Here is a 22,889-nt window from a genome sequence, read left to right as displayed (position 1 = left end):
CTAACAACCCCATCCATAAACAAATTAAACAACCATGGAGACATCACACACCCCTGCCGCAAACCTACAATCACTGAGAACCAATCACTTTCCTCTCTTCCTACACGTACATATGCCTTACATCCTTGATAAAAACTTTTCACAGCTCCTAACAACTTGCCACCCACACCATATATTCTTAATACCTTCCACAGAGCATCTCTATCAACTCTATCATATATATATAGGCAGCAGGTATGGATGGTATTGCAGTGGAATTTATCAAAAAAGGGGGTGACTGTATTATTGACTGGTTGGTGAGGTGCCTGAGGATTGGTGGAATGCGTGCATAGTGCCATTGTACAAAGGCAAAGGGGATAAGAGTGAGTGCTCAAATTACAGAGGTATAAGTTTGTTGAGTATTCCTGGGATATTATATGGGAGGGTATTGATTGAGAGGGTGAAGGCATGTACAGAGCATCAGATTGGGGAAGAGCAGTGTGGTTTCAGAAGTGGTAGAGGATGTGTGGATCAGGTGTTTGCTTTCAAGAATGTATGTGAGAAATACTTAGAAAAGCAAATGGATTTGTATGTAGCATTTATGGATCTGGAGAAGGTATATGATAGACTTGATAGAGATGCTCTGTGGAAGGTATTAAGAATATATGGTGTGGGAGGCAAGTTGTTACAAGCAGTGAAAAGTTTTTATCGAGGATGTAAGGCATGTGTACGTGTAGGAAGAGAGGAAAGTGATTGGTTCTCAGTGAATGTAGGTTTGCGGCAGGGGTGTGTGATGTCTCCATGGCTGTTTAATTTGTTTATGGATGGGGTTGTTAGGGAGGTAAATGCAAGAGTTTTGGAAAGAGGGGCAAGTATGAAGTCTGTTGTGGATGAGAGAGCTTGGGAAGTGAGTCAGTTGTTGTTCGCTGATGATACAGCGCTGGTGGCTGATTCATGTGAGAAACTGCAAAAGCTGGTGACTGAGTTTGGTAAAGTGTGTGAAAGAAGAAAGTTAAGAGTAAATGTGAATAAGAGCAAGGTTATTAGGTACAGTAGGGTTGAGGGTCAAGTCAATTGGGAGGTAAGTTTGAATGGAGAAAAACTGGAGGAAGTAAAGTGTTTTAGATATCTGGGAGTGGATCTGGCAGCGGATGGAACCATGGAAGCGGAAGTGGATCATAGGGTGGGGGAGGGGGCGAAAATCCTGGGAGCCTTGAAGAATGTGTGGAAGTCGAGAACATTATCTCGGAAAGCAAAAATGGGTATGTTTGGAGGAATAGTGGTTCCAACAATGTTGTATGGTTGCGAGGCGTGGGCTATGGATAGAGTTTTGCGCAGGAGGGTGGATGTACTGGAAATGAGATGTTTGAGGACAATGTGTGGTGTGAGGTGGTTTGATCGAGTAAGTAACGTAAGGGTAAGAGAGATGTGTGGAAATAAAAAGAGCGTGGTTGAGAGAGCAGAAGAGGGTGCTTTGAAATGGTTTGGGCACATGGAGAGAATGAGTGAGGAAAGATTGACCAAGAGGACATATGTGTCGGAGGTTAAAGGGAACGAGGAGAAGTGGGAGACCAAATTGGAGGTGGAAAGATGGAGTGAAAAAGATTTTGTGTGATCGGGGCCTGAACATGCAGGAGGGTGAAAGGAGGGCAAGGAATAGAGTGAATTGGATTGATGTGGTATACCAGGGTTGACGTGGTGTCAGTGGATTGAATCAGGGCATGTGAAGCATCTGGGGTAAACCATGGAAAGCTGTGTAGGTATGTATATTTGCGTGTGTGGACGTGTATGCATATACATGTGTATGGGGGTGGGTTGGGCCATTTCTTTCGTCTGTTTCCTTGCGCTACCTCGCAAACGCGGGAGACAGCGACAAAAAATATATATATATATATATATATATATATATATATATATATATATATATATCCCCTATCCCTGGGGATAGGGGATTAAGAATACTTCCCACATATTCCCTGCGTGTCGTAGAAGGCGACTAAAAGGGGAGGGAGCGGGGGGCTGGAAATCCTCCCCTCTCGTTTTTTTTTTTAATTTTCCAAAAGAAGGAACAGAGAATTGGGCCAGGTGAGGGTATTCCCTCAAAGGCCCAGTCCTCTGTTCTTAACGCTACCTCGCTAATGCGGGAAATGGCGAATAGTTTGAAAGAAAGAAAGAAATATATATATAAATGGGGTGAAGAGGGTGGTGAGAGTAAGTGAGCTTGGGAAGGAGACTTGTGTGAGGAAGTACCAGGAGAGACTGAATACAGAATGGAAAAAGGTGAGAACAATGGAAGTAAGGGGAGTGGGGGAGGAACGGGATGTATTTAGGGAATCAGTGATGGATTGCGCAAAAGATGCTTGTGGCATGAGAAGCGTGGGAGGTGGGTTGATTAGAAAGGGTAGTGAGTGGTGGGATGAAGAAGTAAGATTATTAGTGAAAGAGAAGAGAGAGGCATTTGGACGATTTTTGCAGGGAAAAAATGTAATTGAGTGGGAGATGTATATAAGAAAGAGACAGGAGGTCAAGAGAAAGGTGCAAGAGGTGAAAAAGAGGGCAAATGAGAGTTGGGGTGAGAGAGTATCATTAAATTTTAGGGAGAATGAAAAGATGTTCTGGAAGGAGGTAAATAAAGTGCTTAAGACAAGGGAGCAAATGGGAACTTCAGTGAAGGGGGCTAATGGGGAGGTGATAACAAGTAATGGTGATGTGAGAAGGAGATGGAGTGAGTATTTTGAAGGTTTGTTGAATGTGTTTAATGATAGAGTGGCAGATATATGGTGTTTTGGTCGAGGTGGTGTGCAAAGTGAGAGGGTTAGGGAAAATGATTTGGTAAACAGAGAAGAGGTAGTAAAAGCTTTGCAGAAGATGAAAGCCGGCAAGGCAGCAGGTTTGGATGGTATTGCAGTGGAATCTATTAAAAAAGGGGGTGACTGTATTGTTGAATGGTTGGTGAGGTTATTTAATGTATGTATGACTCATGGTGAGGTGCCTGAGGATTGGCGGAATGCGTGCATAGTGCCATTGTACAAAGGCAAAGGGGATAAGAGTGAGTGCTCAAATTACAGAGGTACAAGTTTGTTGAGTATTCCTGGGAAATTATATGGGAGGGTATTGATTGAGAGGGTGAAGGCATGTACAGAGCATCAGATTGGGGAAGAGCAGTGTGGTTTCAGAAGTGGTAGAGGATGTGTGGATCAGGTGTTTGCTTTCAAGAATGTATGTGAGAAATACTTAGAAAAGTAAATGGATTTGTATGTAGCATTTATGGATCTGGAGAAGGCATATGATAGAGTTGATTGAGATGCTCTGTGGAAGCTATTAAGAATATATGGTGTGGGAGGTAAGTTGTTAGAAGCAGTGAAAAGTTTTTATCGAGGATGTAAGGCATGTGTACGTGTAGGAAGAGAGGAAAGTGATTGGTTCTCAGTGAATGTAGGTTTGCGGCAGGGGTGTGTGATGTCTCCATGGTTGTTTAATTTGTTTATGGACGGGGTTGTCAGGGAGGTGAGTGCAAGAGTTTTGGAAAGAGGGGCAAGTATGAAGTCTGTTGTGGATGAGAGAGCTTGGGAAGTAAGTCAGTTGTTGTTCGCTGATGATACAGTGCTGGTGGCTGCTTCATGTGAGAAACTGCAGAAGCTGGTGACTGCTTCATGTGAGAAACTGCAGAAGCTGGTGACTGAGTTTGGTAAAGTGTGTGAAAGAAGAAAGTTAAGAGTAAATGTGAATAAGAGCAAGGTTATTAGGTACAGTAGGGTTGAGGGTCAAGTCAATTGGGAGGTAAGTTTGAATGGAGAAAAACTGGAGGAAGTAAAGTGTTTTAGATATCTGGGAGTGGATCTGGCAGCGGATGGAACCATGGAAGCGGAAGTGAATCATAGGGTGGGGGAGGGGGCGAAAATCCTGGGAGCCTTGAAGAATGTGTGGAAGTCGAGAACATTATCTCGGAAAGCAAAAATGGGTATGTTTGAAGGAATAGTGGTTCCAACAATGTTGTATGGTTGCAAGGTGTCGGCTATGGATAGAGTTGTGCGTAGGAGGCTGGATGTGCTGGAAATGAGATGTTTGAGGACAATGTGTGGTGTGAGGTGGTTTGATCGAGTAAGTAATGTAAGGGTAAGAGAGATGTGTGGAAATAAAAAGAGCGAGGTTGAGAGAGCAGAAGAGGGTGTTTTGAAGTGGTTTGGGCACATGGAGAGAATGAGTGAGGAAAGATTGACCAAGAGGAAATATGTGTCGGAGGTGGAGGGAACGAGGAGAAGTGGGAGACCAAATTAGAGGTGGAAAGATGGAGTGAAAATTTTTTGAGTGATCGGGGCCTGAACATGGAGGAGGGTAAAAGGCGGGCAAGGAATAGAGTGAATTGGATCGATGTGGTATACCGGGGTTGACGTGCTGTCAGTGGATTGAATCAGGGCATGTGAAGTTGTGTGGGGCCTGGATGTGGAAAGGGAGCTGTGGTTTCGGGCATTATTGCATGACAGCTAGAGACTGAGTGTGAACGAATGGGGCCTTTGTTGTCCTTTCCTAGCACTGCCTCGCACACATGAGGGGGGAGGGGGATGGTATTCCATGTGTGGCGAGGTGGCGATGGGAATGAATAAAGGCAGACAGTGTGAATTGGGTGCATGGGTATATATGTATGTGTCTGTGTGTGTATATATATGTGTACATTGAGATGTATAGGTATGTATATTTGCGTGTGTGGATATGTATGTATATACATGTGTATGGGGGTGGGTTGGGCTATTTCTTTCGTCTGTTTCCTTGCGCTACCTCACAAATGCAGGAGACAGCGACAAAGCAAAATAAATAAATAAAATAAAAATATATATGGATTTGTATGTAGCATTTATGGATCTGGAGAAGGCATATGATAGAGTTGATAGAGATGCTTTGTGGAAGGTACTACGAATATATGGTGTGGGGGGCAAGCTGTTAGAAGCAGTGAAAAGTTTTTATCGAGGATGTAAGGCATATTTACGTGTAGGAAGAGAGGAAAGTGATTGGTTCTCAGTGAACGTAGGTTTGCGGCAGGGGTGTTTGATGTCTCCATGGTTGTTTAATTTGTTTATGGATGGGGTTGTTAGGGAGGTAAATGCAAGAGTTTTGGAAAGAGGGGCAAGTATGAAGTCTGTTGTGGATGAGAGAGCTTGGGAAGTGAGTCAGTTGTTGTTCGCTGATGATACAGCACTGGTGGCTGATTCATGTGAGAAACTGCAGAAGCTGGTGACTGAGTTTGGTAAAGTGTGTGAAAGAAGAAAGTTAAGAGTAAATGTGAATAAGCGCAAGGTTATTAGGTACAGTAGGGTTGAGGCTCAAGTCAACTGGGAGGTAAGTTTGAATGGAGAAAAACTCGAGGAAGTAAAGTGTTTTAGATATCTGGGAGTGGATCTGGCAGTGGATGGAACCATGGAAGCGGAAGTGAATCATAGGGTGGGGGAGGGGGCGAAAATTCTGGGAGCCTTGAAGAATGTTTGGAAGTCGAGAACATTATTTCGGAAAGCAAAAATGGGTATGTTTGAAGGAATAGTGGTTCCAACAATGTTGTATGGTTGCGAGGTGTGGGATATGGATAGAGTTGTGCGCAGGAGGGTGGATGTGCTGGAAATGAGATGTATGAGGACAATATGTGGTGTGAGGTGGTTTGATCGAGTAAGTAATGTAAGGGTAAGAGAGATGTGTAGAAATAAAAAGAGCGTGGTTGAGAGAGCAGAAGAGGGTGTTTTGAAGTGGTTTGGGCACATGGAGAGAATGAGTGAGGAAAGATTGACCAAGGGGATATATGTGTCAGAGGTGGAGGGAACGAGGAGAAGTGGGAGACCAAATTGGAGGTGGAAAGATGGAGTGAAAAGATTTTGAGTGATCGGGGCCTGAACATGCAGGAGGGTGAAAGGTGGGCAAGGAATAGAGTGAATTGGATCGATGTGGTATACCGGGGTTGACATGCTGTCAGTGGATTGAATCAGGGCATGTGAAGCGTCTGGGTAAACCATGGAAAGTTCTGTGGGGCCTGGATGTAGAAAGGGAGCTGTGGTTTCGGGCATTATTGCATGACAGCTAGAGACTGAGTGTGAACGAATGGGGCCTTTGTTGTCCTTTCCTAGCACTGCCTCGCACACATGAGGGGGGAGGGGGATGGTATTCCATGTGTGGCGAGGTGGCGATGGGAATGAATAAAGGCAGACAGTGTGAATTGGGTGCATGGGTATATATGTATGTGTCTGTGTGTGTATATATATGTGTACATTGAGATGTATAGGTATGTATATTTGCGTGTGTGGATATGTATGTATATACATGTGTATGGGGGTGGGTTGGGCTATTTCTTTCGTCTGTTTCCTTGCGCTACCTCACAAATGCAGGAGACAGCGACAAAGCAAAATAAATAAATAAAATAAAAATATATATGGATTTGTATGTAGCATTTATGGATCTGGAGAAGGCATATGATAGAGTTGATAGAGATGCTTTGTGGAAGGTACTAAGAATATATGGTGTGGGGGGCAAGCTGTTAGAAGCAGTGAAAAGTTTTTATCGAGGATGTAAGGCATATTTACGTGTAGGAAGAGAGGAAAGTGATTGGTTCTCAGTGAACGTAGGTTTGCGGCAGGGGTGTTTGATGTCTCCATGGTTGTTTAATTTGTTTATGGATGGGGTTGTTAGGGAGGTAAATGCAAGAGTTTTGGAAAGAGGGGCAAGTATGAAGTCTGTTGTGGATGAGAGAGCTTGGGAAGTGAGTCAGTTGTTGTTCGCTGATGATACAGCACTGGTGGCTGATTCATGTGAGAAACTGCAGAAGCTGGTGACTGAGTTTGGTAAAGTGTGTGAAAGAAGAAAGTTAAGAGTAAATGTGAATAAGCGCAAGGTTATTAGGTACAGTAGGGTTGAGGCTCAAGTCAACTGGGAGGTAAGTTTGAATGGAGAAAAACTCGAGGAAGTAAAGTGTTTTAGATATCTGGGAGTGGATCTGGCAGTGGATGGAACCATGGAAGCGGAAGTGAATCATAGGGTGGGGGAGGGGGCGAAAATTCTGGGAGCCTTGAAGAATGTTTGGAAGTCGAGAACATTATTTCGGAAAGCAAAAATGGGTATGTTTGAAGGAATAGTGGTTCCAACAATGTTGTATGGTTGCGAGGTGTGGGATATGGATAGAGTTGTGCGCAGGAGGGTGGATGTGCTGGAAATGAGATGTATGAGGACAATATGTGGTGTGAGGTGGTTTGATCGAGTAAGTAATGTAAGGGTAAGAGAGATGTGTAGAAATAAAAAGAGCGTGGTTGAGAGAGCAGAAGAGGGTGTTTTGAAATGGTTTGGGCACATGGAGAGAATGAGTGAGGAAAGATTGACCAAGGGGATATATGTGTCAGAGGTGGAGGGAACGAGGAGAAGTGGGAGACCAAATTGGAGGTGGAAAGATGGAGTGAAAAAGATTTTGAGTGATCGGGGCCTGAACATGCAGGAGGGTGAAAGGTGGGCAAGGAATAGAGTGAATTGGATCGATGTGGTATACCGGGGTTGACATGCTGTCAATGGATTGAATCAGGGCATGTGAAGCGTCTGGGGTAAACCATGGAAAGTTCTGTGGGGCCTGGATGTAGAAAGGGAGCTGTGGTTTCGGGCATTATTGCATGACAGCTAGAGACTGAGTGTGAACGAATGGGGCCTTTGTTGTCTTTTCCTAGCACTACCTCGCATACATGAGGGGGGAGGGGGATGTTATTCCATGTGTGGCGAGGTGGCGATGGGAATGAATAAAGGCAGACAGTGTGAATTGTGTGCATGTGTATATATGTATGTGTCTGTGTGTGTATATATGTGTGTACATTGAGATGTATGGGTATGTATATTTGCGTGTGTGGACGTGTATGTATATACATGTGTATGGGGGTGGGTTGGGCCATTTCTTTTGTCTGTTTCCTTGCGCTACCTCGCAAATGCGGGAGACAGTGACAAAGCAAAATAATAAAAAAAAAAATATATGTTATCCCTAGGAATAGGGGAGAAAGAATACTTCCCACGTATTCCCTGCATGTCGTAGAAGGCGACTAAAAGGGGAGGGAGCGGGGGGCTGGAAATCCTCCCCTCTCGTTTTTTTTTAATTATCCAAAAGAAGGAACAGAGAAGGAGGCCAGGTGAGGATATTCCCTCAGAGGCCCAGTCCTCTGTTCTTAACGCTATCTTGCTAACGCAGGAAATGGCGAATAGTTTGAAAGAAAAAAGAAAGAATATATATATATATGTGTATTAATTGGAATTAAACAAATTCTGTGTCAGGCATTCATGTATCTAATTACCTAACTGTACAGTACTGGGAGGGACTTCTATGGGGGGGTAGGGGCCCTGGGAGGTATGCCAGTTATGGTTTGCCGATGACAAGGCTTTGGTAGCAGATTCAAGCGAGAAATTATACTTTCTGATTTTGGGAGAGAAACAAGTTCATTGGTGTGAGTTTGACTGAAGAGAACTTGGAGGAAGTGAAGCAAAGTGAAGCATTTTAGATACCTAGGAGTGGAAATGGTAAAAGATAGAACTATGGAAGCTGTAGTAAGCCATAGGGAGGGTGAAAAGTTCCTGGGTGCACTGAGGGATGAGTGGGAAGAGAGATCACTGTCTGTGAAGGCAAAGATGGGTTTGTCTGATCATACATTAGTCCCAGCTGTGTTGTATGGATGCAAAGCATGGGCACTACATAAAAAAATACAGGTGATGTGTTGGAAATGAAATGTTTGAGGATAACAAGTGATGTGATGAGGGTTGATTGAACAAGAAGTAATAAGGTAGGGGAAAGGTGTGATAGTAATGAGGATGTGCTAAAATCATTTCAAGCAACCTGTTAATCGCATCTGCACACTTCTTCGGTACATATGGAGATACTTCATCGGACCAAGAGTCCTGTGTGGGTTATGGCCCTTTAGCAATCTGTTTGTGTCTTCTCTAAATATATCAATGCTTTCCAAGACCTCCTACCTATCAATCTCAAGGTGTTGGCACAATAATGTCTTCCATTGTGAACCATCCATAACAGTAACCTATACCATAGCAAATGAACTCCATTTCTTGGTCTATGTTCCCACAAAAATTCTTTAGGTCTGTGTAGTTTCCAAGATTATATTTCCTCTCTGGACTGGGTTTCATATGTTCTCTTTATACCCTCATTTACAACAAGCCTGAGCATACCATGATAATTTTTTCCATCTGATGTAAGTTTATATGGAAGAAAAGCTTGGACTCCCAAGGCCAAGTAGAACACTGGGAATTAAGAGGATAACTGAATTTCTCTGTAAGGAGGAAGCTTAAGAGGAGGGTCACTTCTTACTTTGTGTAACTGTTAATTCACAAATTACATGCATGTGTGACGATAACATTAAATTATGCAAGTGCAATTCAAAGTGCAAGCATAGAGTATATAGAATACCACCCATATATGATGCAGATTTCTGCACTCTAAGTAAAATGCAGAATATTGCAACAAAAGAACTTACTCTTTCTGTAGAGCAGAGGCTTAAGGAGATCACTTCTTACTTTAATTGTTAACTTACAGATATATTCCCTGTGTGCAAGAGGGGAATTAAAAACTGTGCATGTAAAATTCAAAAGGGAAACAATGGCCATTATGCAAATTATGTGGAAGTTCAATTTCTTTATAACATCTGGCATAGATGATACACAAAATCATGAAGATTATATAGACATCAATATACATATAACACATTGTGTTAAACAGACATCAATCTTCATTACAAAATACTTACCTGGGACTCTGGACGGCAAAGCTTGGCACCTAGGGCAAATCCTCCACCTACACCTAAAGTGCCAAAAGCACCTGGATCCAGCCATGTCAGTGGCCCACGAGGTCTAAAAAATATGAAGTGGGATAAAGTGAATAGTGTAAAATGATAAGTGTATGAATTAGCATTAGCAATGTATAGAAACACTGGTGTAACATGGGAGAAGTGACAAGGTTGCCCTTTCTACCAGAGATTTAGAAAACCTATTTGGTTACTCAGCTACTAATGATAAAAATCTATACTACTCAAGGACTGTACTCTTCAATAATGGCCTCTCTTGCATTAACTGAATTACTTCTACATGAATTCAAAGATAAACAATCCATTCTTTACCAAAAAAGATTTGGTTTGTATGAGGTGTGGTCCACTCGAATGGTTAAGCACAAATCAAATATCATGGGAACTGCACATTTCATCTCATATTCCTCACTGAATTACCATAAAAGACAACACTTATAATGTACAGATTTCCTGTAGCCTTCACTCCAGAACTGAATCCACATCAGTTGCTAGTAACTAATTCTTTCTGCTGGGCTACACTGAAGTGGTGTTGGTCAGCTTAACCATTATACTCACATTAGACTACAGGTCATTCTGGTACACAGGATGTCCCCAGGCATTGTCATAAGTACTTGTATAGTCTGAATAACATGTCAAGATTGTCTATACATACGAATATAATTCTTGAAATTGTCTACATGCTAATACCAGAGAATAATAACTGAAACATGGTAACAGAGGCACTAACATACATTCCAAATGAGTACATCCAGTTATCCTCTCTAATATTCTCATCATACTTTACATATCTAGTAATGTTTAGTAATGATGTAAATTCATTAACTCCCCTTTCATTTTGAAAATGTTATAGCATAAAATGTGATCTCCAGTGAGAAACCTTCATTTTTCCTCACTCTGTTAGTAACCTTAATTATTTTTGGTCAGAGAACTCAACTTCATCTCTATATCTTCCAGTGCACTGCAAAAGGGTCAAAGCCCCTGATCATTAACTCAAAGAGCAGAAAATGTCCTTGACATACTACACCTATTAAAGACAGCAACTGAAATAATATAGTACCACTTAAGGGACACTTCTGTGGAAACAGTTATCTCCTTAACCTGATGAGAACTAAGAATAGTAATATCTTAACTCTAAGAGAGATGGGCACTTTGGGTACTGACTCAATCTTACTCTTATCTTTATTTACTGAGAGAGAGAGAGAGTATCAATAAATCTGTTCTGCAATATAATAGCCAACCTGAGAATGTAAGCAGCAGTTGCCACAAAGTCACCTCCATCAGCTACCAGTACAGCATCTGGTGGTAACAATTCCTCAAGATCCATGAACACCTTCAGAGGGTTTAAATGCACTTCTGGTATCTCCTCTGCCATCTAAATGTTGAGACAAAAAAATATATATTAGGCATTTGATATTCCCAAAATTCTCAGAAAAAGCTATTTTGTACAAAATTTTTTTATAAAAACATCACAAACATCATTTTCAGTCCCTGCTTTTAAGGGAATGAAGTTCTTGAATCAGTCTAATGTGCAACATGCAGTATAATATGCAAGTTGATGATGGTTTACATAAGCTCATATTCAATTTCCTTGCAAATCTCTTTCATATAATGTATACACATTGCTTATCAGGTTATATTACCTCTCTAACTGGACAACTGCATGAATCAGAAGAAATGTAGGATATGAAGCATAAAAAAAATTCAGAACTAGAGTCTTATGAGCATTAGAGAGAACACATATTCAAAATGGTATCAAAACACCATTCATCATACCCCAAACAGTATACATCCACCAGAACTTACCCCTCTACACCTGGAGCTCTTAATCATCTGCTTACAAGCATCATCGTCTTTGTGATCTTGTAAACTGCTCTCCAGCAAGACCAAAAACAGTGCTCATGAACACGAGATTCAAAATCCCTGACCTAGAGATTTGTGTTTCTTGCATTTGCTATTTATTAATGAAGCCTCACTTTCATGTGTATAAGTTGTTCCAAACACTGCAATAACCTTTAATGCCACACATATTAACAAATAAGATTTGTTCTTATGATCAGATGATTCCCAGAAAAAGAAAATATCTTGTTGAAACAGACTTTCACGGCCAATGGTGACTGCAAATCTGCAATTCTAAATTTGTTGCTCCCATTTCTTTGGGCTGGAAAATTCAAAAGAGACTATCTACATGGAAATCTAATGGCTATATCATCAGCTGAAATAAGGGCACAATACATAAGATGAATGAAACTCTTGAGGTTTTTGTCAATTCTGCCCTCAAACAAAATATCCTAACCCCTACCTCAAGCAAAAATCATAAAGTGGAGACTCTTTTGCCATGGCCACCCCCCTTGATGGGAGCTCCTGTTATGAATGGGCATCAAAGATATAGACAGATAGATGGTTATCAAATGCAAGCAACATTTCCTGTCAATTGCCATAATAAATGTTGTATTGATTTCATAATTTGTTGGGCATAACTACAGAGCGGCACTACCATGATCATTAGGAAATTTGTCACATACTAATCCTTACCAACCCTAACATGAAAATAAAAGTCAAAATGATAATTTTGATATTCATTGGACTAATTCGGAAGATACTTCATTTTTCGCGTGTACTTAATGATACAATGCAATTCAATTCCTGACGATAAAAATTTTGAAAGAAGCATTATACTATGAAATGACATAGGTTCATCAACCTGGTGTCAAAGCTCAAACAAATAAGCTGAACAGATTCTATACTTTAAATCATATAAAGCAAATAAGAATGTATATCTTTGGGAAATTTTAGCTAGAAAATACTATACACACCTTTTTGTTAGCAAGTTCCTTTGTTTCATCTCTCTCTCTAAGAGAAGTAACCCACTCAGGATCACACTGGTAGCCTGTCAGACCAGCAGCTAAGTCTCGCATGAAAGTCCCAACATCCCCCAAGACAGCAATGGTTGGTTTCCAAAACATATCGGCATTCTGAAAGGACATGAGTTGGAAGAGATATGAATGTGATATCTAACTTGATAAGATATCTTATGACCAATCCTCAGGTACCTCACCTTTGTTCCTACATACCCTGAAACCCTAAAAAACAATCAATAACATTCACCCCCTTTCTTATGAAAATCATCCAAAATACCAACCATCTCAGCTTCCTTGTCACATTTCAACTTAAGCAAGGCTTTCACCACCTCCTCTGTCTTTACTTAGCGACTTTCCACGACTCTTCTCACAACACATACCTCTCCAGCCCAAACATCCTATATCTGCTACCATATCATCAAACACATTCAACAGTCCTTCAAAATACTCACTCCATTTCCTCTTCGTCTCATCAATGACTGTTACCACATCATGTTCCAATGAGTTCTCTTGTATTTTTACACAATGTTAAGCTCCCAATCAACTGCACTTCTTTTCCTCTCTTTTCTCTTTCACTAGCAAACTTGCTTCATCATCCCCCACTCACTACTCTTCCTTGCCTGTCCATCTACCACCTTCTGCATCCAACACACTTCTCTTGCACGGCTCCCCTAAATGAATTCCATTCCTCACCCATTCTCCTAGCTTTGATTACTGTCACCTTTTGCTATCCTAGACTTAATCTCTCCTAGTATTTCTTCACAAAAGTCTCTTTTCCAAGTTCACTTACTTTCACCACCCTCTTCTCACCCATATCATTTTCTCATTTCTGAAAGCCTTTACAAATCTTCACCCTTGCCTCAACTAGGTAAGGATTAGACACTCCACCAGTTGCCCCTCTCAGCGTATTCACATCCAAAAGTCTTCTTTTGATGCCCATCAATTAGCATGCAATCCAGTCTCTTACCATCTTTCCTTTATACTTATGTATGTCCCTCTTTTTAATCCAGGCATTACTAATCACGTCTTTTTTCAGCAAACAATTTCAGAAAATGTTTGCCATTTCCATTTATTCATCAGGAATAGATTGTGAAAGAGCAATTAATCAGGCTAAGGTGTTCAAAGGGAAAAGTTTTACATGAACTAAGTGATGGTTCAAAAGGGGATTCACAATGAAGACACTATAGCTCCAACACCAGCAATTACAAATGAGGAGGAGATTTTGTAAAGTATATAAATAAGAAAACACAAACAAAATAGTGAAGGGCCTTCACCCACTCAAGTCTCATAATCCTTATGAAATTTCTCCATAGGTTCTAAAGACATGTGAAGATGCACTTGACCAACTCCTTCATATATTGTTCAGCATGTTGCTGGAGAATGGTAAAGCACTGCAAGAATGAGGAAGGTAAATGTTAAACTTTTCTCCAAGAAAGGAGACCAGAAAGGGGCAGTGAACAACAGACCAGTCTCTCTGACGAGTGTAGTCAGCAAAATAAAGGAAAAGATAATCAGAAAATAAATGGATCATCGCTTGTGAAAGAGACAAAGCCAAAGAGAAAAAACTGATTCTGAGAAAGGTCAGGTGTAATGAACTTCTTACAATTCTGAGTTATATCTCTTTCAGATATCAGAGATGATTGAGTGGATTCCATGTATCTGGAGTGCCAAAAAGTACAACACTCCCTACTTTCATCCCTTCCTGACCAAATCATCCAATTACAATATTCCCTTTATTATCTGTAGTGTTTCACTCTCTTGGGACAAAACTGGTTTGCCTTTTCCAACATCTTAAAACGTCATGTCATCTTCCCCAATATTCATATCCTTAACTTCTAAATTAATTTTCTAAATCAATTCAAACCAAACCATTCATATCTGCAATCTGAAGAAATCATGTATGCTACATTACATACCCTGTAAAATAAAGAAATATTAAATCCAATTCTAATTCCAAATTGTTTTAGGATATGTTGTCTTTTCCAGCATCTTAAAATGTCATGTCATCTTCCCCATTATTCATATCCTTAACTTCTAAAGTAATTTTCTAAATCAGTTCAAACCAAACAATTCATATCTGCAATCTGAAGAAATCGTGTATGCTACATTACATATCCTGTAAAATAAAAAAAATATCAAATCCAATCTAATTCCAAATTGTTTTAGGATATGTTGTCTTTTCCAGCATCTTAAAATGTCATGTCATCTTCCCCATTATTCATATCCTTAACTTCTAAAGTAATTTTCTAAATCAATTCAAACCAAACAATTCATATCTGCAATCTCAAGAAATCGTGTATGCTACATTACATATCCTGTAAAATAAAAAACTATCAAATCCAATTCTAATTCTAAATTGTCTTAAGATATGTTGAATATTAATATTACACCTTTCTTTCTTTTTTCTTTCAAACTATTCGCCATTTCCCGCATTAGCGAGGTAGCGTTAAGAACAGAGGACTGGGCCTTTGAGGGAATACCCTCACCTGGCCCAATTCTCTGTTCCTTCTTTTGGAAAATTAAAAAAAACGAGAGGGGAGGATTTCCAGCCCCCCACTCCCTCCCCTTTTAGTCGCCTTCTACGACACGCAGGGAATACGTGGGAAGTATTCTTTCTCCCCTATCCCCAGGGATAAAATATTACACCTATGCAACTTAATTATGCAAATGCTGACTGATTTGTTTTGCTTACCACCTGAGATATGCTACATAAAATAGAAGATATATACCTTGTACAGTTGTTCCTTACTCCTACTGACAGCAATAATCTTGGCTTTCCGTCCTAGTACTCGACCATAAGAGAGTCTAAAGTCACAAACAGCACCAGCCAGAATGATAACATCAGCTTCCTTTAGAGCATCACGCCTTCGTTGACGCATCTGAACAGCACTTTTCTGTCCTATGGAGATATTCTTTTAATGAAAATGTTGAGCCTCAAGTCTATCAACATCTATAAATTTCAATATCCTGTTTTCCCATCTTCTATAAAAAAAGATAGAGAAAGAAGAAGTTTTCTGAATAAATATTACATACATACTTCAACACATTCATTCTATGTATCCTCTTGCTCTAAACTTACTGATTATACACTTAGGGTCAACAACTAAAATTCTTGGAAAAATTCTTGCTGAACCACCCTCCTGTGGATGAGAAGAATCTTATACATGAAATACAGTACCAGATAACTGAAAGGAAAGACTCCATAAAGATACTGCAAACTAATTCGTGACTTAGGATTTATCCTTAACAAAACTGTATTACTGTCAACAGAGGTAAAGGGTATATATCATTAAGGATATATTCAATACATCCTGCAACTTTTTGAAACAATTTTTTAGATGCAGTAGCCCCATAAAAGGGGTTCTAATATTAAAAAATAACTATAACTCTTTCTTTTTCATAATTGTTTGTCATTTCCCATTTTAGCAAGGCAGCACTAGGAAAGGAGAAGAATTATCCACAGTCAGGCTCCACAGACCTGACTTTTCCCCAGCCACTTCAAAAGCTTTGGTTCAATCCAGGGATAGTACATTGCCCCCTCCCCATGTAACAAAATGTTGCAAGTCATTCTATCCCATGCTTGCACCTCACCCTTAAGAAGGTTAATGTCACAATACCTCAAAACCTCTCTCACTTTATTCTTCCATCTCCTCTCTCATCTAACCATCCACTATGATTCCTATATTTCTGACTTGGGTTTCTTTCCACCCATAAGCAATATTATTTGTCCTTTTAGTTCTTTCAACATTTTCTTTTCCTATACAATACCTATCCTCTTCTTCACCTGCCATCAAAGAAAAACTTGGATACTCTCTAAACAATCTTTAAATACTGTATGAATAACTTGTAGTCCAACAATAATAAAAAGAATCATGTACAGTTAAATGGAGTGCATATCTTGCCATAAAGGTTGGAGCTACTTCCCTCAACACTTGTCAACGTAGTGCTTGACAGGCATGTAAACTTAGTCCTAATACAGTCTTATGAATTTTCTATTTCTCCAAATTAGGTCTCTAGTCAAATATTAGAGATTATAGTTTAATAATCACAATTTCTTCATAAAATCTATGACAAAGTATAATTTCATTGCAAAAGATACAAATAAATGCAAAGGAATTCAAACAGCAATAGACCACTGGATCCTTAGGAGAATGTTTGTGAAGATGGAAGAGATAAGAAACTTAAATGTTAGTGCAGTAATAGTTCGAAAGCATGCAGAAGACTTAAAGAGAAATAAATTCAAATTTCATATTTAACTAGGAAGGCACAAATGATGACAGTCATAGAACTAAAGCAAAGCATTTGCCATCTATTCTTCAATGTTATTTATATCTATTTTGCTTTGTCGCTGTCTCCCGCGTTTGCGAGGTAGCGCAAGGAAACAGACGAAAGAAATGGCCCAACCCACCCCCATACACATGTATATACATACACGTCCACACACGCAAATATACATACCTATACATCTCAATGTACACATATATATACACACACAGACACATAAATATATACCCATGCACACAATTCACACTGTCTGCCTTTATTCATTCCCATCGCCACCTCGCCACCTTCAATGTATCTTTGGTAATACTTTCAAACTCTCTAAGCAGTATGAGAATATATTTGCATTCACACATGCTGGTATTTCTAGTATCAATTATCATCTATATAATATCAATCTTTTCAAAACTTACAAACTATCTAAGATCTTTCTTAAATTTACTGACCACACTTTTCAATCTCATACCTTATATCAAAACTTTGGATTCATTAGATTTAAGGAGTCAATTCAAAACAATATGAATCATCCCATATACTATGCTCTCCATACCAACAGTACAATCTTTAATGAGAAAACTCTGTTTTCATTCCTGCTGCAATTAAGGAAATAGTACATTAATTATTTAGAAAAGAAAAAGCTCATGATTTATACACACCAAGTAATCCACGAGACATCCCTCCAAGGAAACATGGAATACCAAGATTCTCAAGACAGCGACTCAACTCCTCTACTGGAGTTGGAGGGAGTGTTGCTTGACTTCCCATAATAATCACAGGTTTCTTTGCCCTGGAAACCAGCTCGACACACTGATTAACTATAAAGATAAATAATGAACATATCAGGTAAAATTACTAATATCTATGATAATAAACCAGTATTATGTTCATTTTATTATCAGCATCAGGAAAAAAATTAAAACAAACTGAGGTACAAAACTGGGTGAAGAGTAACAACCCACCAGTATCACAAGAAGCAAAAGGTATGCTGACTTTTAAAGGCTTCGTATCTTGAGGTTCCCAAGCTCCAGCAAAGAGGTTGGTTAGGTAGTTTCCAAGGTACCTAGTTAAAGGCATTATTTGTTGTTGAATACAAGTATAGCAGTGCACACTGAAAATTATAAAAGTCCTTACCTTTATTAACAACTTGTCCTTACGTAGGGAAAGACCCTTTCGGGTGAAAAGTGCATAATAGAAAGCATTGTAAAATTCACAGCTCGATACTGGGGTATTTCCTCTTTACCATCTCTTATTATGTAGCAAGCCTACCTCAGGATTTTCAGTATCTTGGGGCCTGGGATTCCAGTTCATATGAATAACTTCTAAAAAAGATACATGTGACCTTAGAGAAAAACACCATGCCTGCAGCCACTTTTTGACCAGAGTTGCAGGCTTGTATGGCTGAATGGAATGAGTGTGGGATAAATGATCAGTATTAGAGTTACAGATGCTTTCAGAAAAGGAAATTAAACATGCTAAGTTTGTGTAAGACAGGGATGAGCAGTATGGGACATATAAGTGGGATAGAGTGCTAGGTGTGAAGTTACGTCTACAATAATACACATAAGGTTATGCAAAAGAAGGTATGGAACTCTTAAAGAAGAATGGTCTCATAAGATGTTTGACTATTTGTGTATCAGTGTGGGATGAACCTTTAAATGACAGCGGACATCAACTGATATTTCAAATTTTCACACCACTCTCACTATCCAGCCAAATTATCATACCATCAGAAGCCTATGAACAGTTCTTCTGTCACCAGGAAGGAGTGGGAAAATTTTTATGCTCTCCTCATTACCTATAAGCCATCACTTACAGTGCACAGCCATCAACATGGATGTTGTACAAACACGGTGACAATGCAGAAAATACATTTACTGTCAGATGACCTAACTGATGAGGAGGAATACTTAAGATGTATATCAATTTATGAAGAAAATCAAGGAGAATGACACTGGAAATAGAAGGCTTGGAAAGTGCCTTTTGCAGGATTATGTAAAAATAATATCCAAGTTTCTCTTTATGTAGCTATGGGGTGATGGAAGGCTTTGGTAAAAAAATGATAGGTAAAAACTAAAATGTTTTCATAGATAAATTTCTTATACATTCTCCACATATGTGCCAAACAATCCTTATTTTCAATGTGAACTATTGTAATATTTCTAAACAAATTCACATTCTTCACCATCAGTTCTGTTCTTGTGCATAAAATAACAGTAATGTCAACCTAAGCTCATTCAGGTTTGTAATATGAGAAGTGTAATATTTCTAAACAGATTCTTGTGAAAACAAGTTTAAGAAGTTGTCAAATGTGTCATTCACATCTCCCTCTACCCATCACCAGGCCAACAAAAAGAAACTAACATCACAACATTAAAGTTAATATGTAAATACCATCAGTGAAGGTGGTGGAGGAAGGAAGAGGGGGTGGTAAATGGGAATGAACCTCATAACAGAAATTCACTATATGACATCATTATTCATGGTTCCTATTTACATATATACAAGTATCTAAATGCATTCAGACACAATTACATTCATATATGTATTTACATGTCTGAATTGCTTCAAGAGAGTTGTGGAAAGGAATACAAAGGAGTTCAACATTAAAAGACCAATGGGTTCTTAAATGGCTGTAAACTTGCTGATCAGTGTAGTAATAACAATGACATACAGTATACTAATATTATTACCCACTGAACACTCAAGATGCATTCCTGGAGAAGGAGCTTTCAATGAATTAGCTTTCAAGGGGTTACTATATGATAAGGAGATATGTTCCTGAGAGTATTAATTCTTACTTCAATTTTCACTACCAAAGTGATATTTTTTCTCATCATCCTTATTGAATTTTTTTTTAAATAACCCTAGACTCTCTCCATTCTGACTGTCTTTCTTCAAGTAGAGCAACCAAAACTGAACACAGTATTCCAAGTAAGTAAATATAGATGATGCAAAAAAACTGTGGATGAGTGATGTTGCAGAGGCTGCACATAACTGATCCACCCCAGTGAACTGGGAATGGTTACAGATAGAAAAGATACAAAGAAAGCCTCAGATGCACTCTCTTTTGCTAAAAGCAAAACTACAGGTTTAAACTGTGGTCAACATACTCACCAATATCTTATGAAAACAGAGAGGATAGCAAATGGAGAAATGGTATAAGGCAAAGATGTAAAAAGGAGATGCAGTAGTTTGAAGGACTGCTGAAAGTGTAAGATGATAGGAAAGCAGATGTAGTGTATTTGGGAAGATGTGGCAAGCAATGTGAGAAAATCATGGCAAAAAGAATAACGGAGGATGATTTGAGAGTCTTGGCCAAGGATGGATGCACCATATCCACACTCTTCCATCTAGCACATTAAACAGCTCTCCAAAGTACTAACTCCATCTCCTTTCGATCCCTTTTTTGCGTGTAGACACTTTTCCCTCTGCTACCCTCCTTATTGCTCCCATTCCTTTGCTTTTCCCCTCTCTATTCATCTTTCAAAACAATCTCATTTTCCCTGAAGTTCACCGATATTCTTTCACCACATCTCTCATTGCCTTTATCACTTACCCTTATCTTTCACTTGGCCACCTGCTGGAGTCTCTAACACACCTTCAAATCGCACACAGTCTATTCCTGCAGGTACCAATCATCCATCTCTCTCCTCATCTTACTACTTACTATCCTTTGTCATATGCAATTGCATCCCACTTACAATACACTACACACACCACCTGTGCAGATAAGCACTGCTTCCCTAAATCCCCTCCACTCTTTGCTCACTCCTCTTGTTTCATTTACTATCACCCATGCCACCCTCCACTCTAAGTACTTCTGCACACTGAAATAATAATAAACAGTTTCACAAGTGAATGAATCGATGGGCTGAAAATATACAAGGAAAAGTATTGTACTACAATAAATACAGTTGGGCTATCAAAAGGGAAAGAGATGTCAAACAGACAATCATTATAACAATTTGGCTGTTGCAAATGTAAATAATGGCTGGAATGATGCTGCACTTGTCAAAGCCAGTAAGAATTCAGAATGGTTCAGTAAGGATGAAATCCCAAACTGCAACTTAACAGCAAGGGGCTTCTGGTGGCAAAGGAAAGAGAAACTAAAAATGATCTTACGTTACCCCACCTTGTCTCCTTTCAACAATGGATAAACAGGAAGACCAGGTAAGATAGGAACAGGTTAGCCTGCAAAGAATGAATACTGTGTTGATGTTCCTGAGTTCAGGTGCAGTGTTCCCAAATATCTTGAGTACTAATATCTAGGTAACCATTCCTATGCCTCAAGTATCAAAAGGTACTGCAAGGGTAAGTGACTGCTGTAATATGGTTGTAAACACTGACCTCGACCCTTCGGCCATGCATGTTGGCAGTTCCGATCACTGCCCACTGTCTCATGCCCTGATATTGGCAATACTGCCACACACTTCATTTATATCACTGGCTTTCAACAGTTTGATCATTTCAGGAGGATCAGGAATACAACATTCCACATAAAATATTTTGTTTGCATTGGGAGTACCTTCTGGTGCACTAGGGGCAGGAGACAGTCAGGCACATCCTATCCTTGCAAGGGCAACTACATGCTAGCCATGTTTCAAGGCAAATCTCATTGCAATTAAAAAGTAAGTGGGCAATCTTTCTCTCTCCCTAATGTGCACAAGAAACTATGTCACCTCAAAAAAGAAAGTATTTAAGGCACTAGATGAAAGTGGCGACTAAGTGTTACAAGAAGTCAAGAAGAACCATCATGCCAAACATAGTCATAGCTCCCCTGAACTCTATCTTTTCCTATTGTATTTGTGTATATACTCTAACCACATGCCTGGTATATAACTGATCATTCAATCCTAACATACAGGGTACCCATGTCCATTAGAGCAACAAAGTCCTTTGTAAAATCTAGCTGCCATTACCAGGGATTTGTGGTTGGATCATGATAAACATTCCTTAGTCTGCATCTTAACAAAACAATGACTATCATTCACAATACAGCACAAATCCAACCACTCACCTATCTGGCTATACTGAAGCGTGAAATCTTTTTTTAAGGCTGGCAAGATCAACATGTAACCACCATGGGATATACCATGATTACCAAAGCCAAGGTTATCTTATATTTCCCGCTTGTTAGCACAAATTCTTTATTATTATATCAAAAGACGATTAATGAGGTTTTACCTTAATTCTCACATACCATCCTCACCTGAATGTGAGGAACTATACATTTAGAAAACTATAAACAAAACTATCCTAACTCATATACAGACAAATGACTTCCACACTTACCAGTTAATAATCTTTTGCATCAAAGACTTGCTTTCTCCTTTAATTCCCAACTCCTTTGACACCATATCGTATGGATACAGAACATCAATTGGGAACTCAATAAATACTGGACCTGAACAAAGAAAACAGTCTATTTATTGTACTACATAGATTTCTGAAAATGAAAAAAAAAAAAAGGTCAAATGTGGTGCTAGATATAGCATAAAAAATTCAGTAGACATATCTGTATGTCTTTCAGTGACAAACATCTTTAGCTACTGAGAAAATTTCAATTATATAATCAGTCATACTTATTTAGAAGTGTCTAATGATAGAGGTACTTGGTCCCACAGAGGAGTGTATTCAAAACTGTGTAACACCAGAATGGGTTTTTTTAATGTTTGTATGGGCATTAATTGAGATGAGCAAAGTGAAGTACTATGATAAACAAATGAACTGTGAAAGTTAACACATTCATCTTGTGCTGATAGTGCAATTTTGTTACCTCCTTCAGAGAGAAAAGCTCATTACAACTGATAGTTGTCTTTATGATGCATTTTGGTGAATGCTTTTGAAATTGTGAGTACAAGATTCTTAGGTTTGAAAAAGAGATAGGATGCCACTGCGCAATATCAGTCTGAAAAGAGCTAGACAAGAAGAAAGCTGAACCTGAGATTAAATTCAAGAA

The 22,889-nt window shown here is 39.3% G+C and overlaps 1 protein-coding gene across 3 annotated transcripts in view; it reads right to left on the bottom strand.

Moving 5' to 3' along the window:
- The window catches only part of LOC139753824 (2-hydroxyacyl-CoA lyase 2-like), a 43,013-nt gene that overhangs the window by 8,348 nt on the left and 11,776 nt on the right, over positions 1–22,889 (bottom strand). For all 3 annotated transcript variants that reach the window (XM_071670730.1, XM_071670746.1, XM_071670737.1), the window contains exons 6-12: positions 22,223–22,334; positions 17,890–17,990; positions 17,587–17,745; positions 15,379–15,548; positions 12,605–12,763; positions 11,030–11,163; positions 9,735–9,837 (exon numbers count right to left, since the gene is read on the bottom strand). In XM_071670730.1, the coding sequence (XP_071526831.1) occupies positions 9,735–9,837; positions 11,030–11,163; positions 12,605–12,763; positions 15,379–15,548; positions 17,587–17,745; positions 17,890–17,990; positions 22,223–22,334 (938 nt within the window). The remainder of the gene's footprint in view (positions 1–9,734; positions 9,838–11,029; positions 11,164–12,604; positions 12,764–15,378; positions 15,549–17,586; positions 17,746–17,889; positions 17,991–22,222; positions 22,335–22,889) is intronic.

The sequence above is a fragment of the Panulirus ornatus genome, chromosome 2 (assembly GCF_036320965.1).
Source record: "Panulirus ornatus isolate Po-2019 chromosome 2, ASM3632096v1, whole genome shotgun sequence".
In the NCBI taxonomy this organism is placed as follows: domain Eukaryota; kingdom Metazoa; phylum Arthropoda; class Malacostraca; order Decapoda; family Palinuridae; genus Panulirus; species Panulirus ornatus.
The sequence above is the reverse complement of the archived record's forward strand: the minus strand, read 5'-3'. Positions and strand labels throughout refer to the sequence as shown.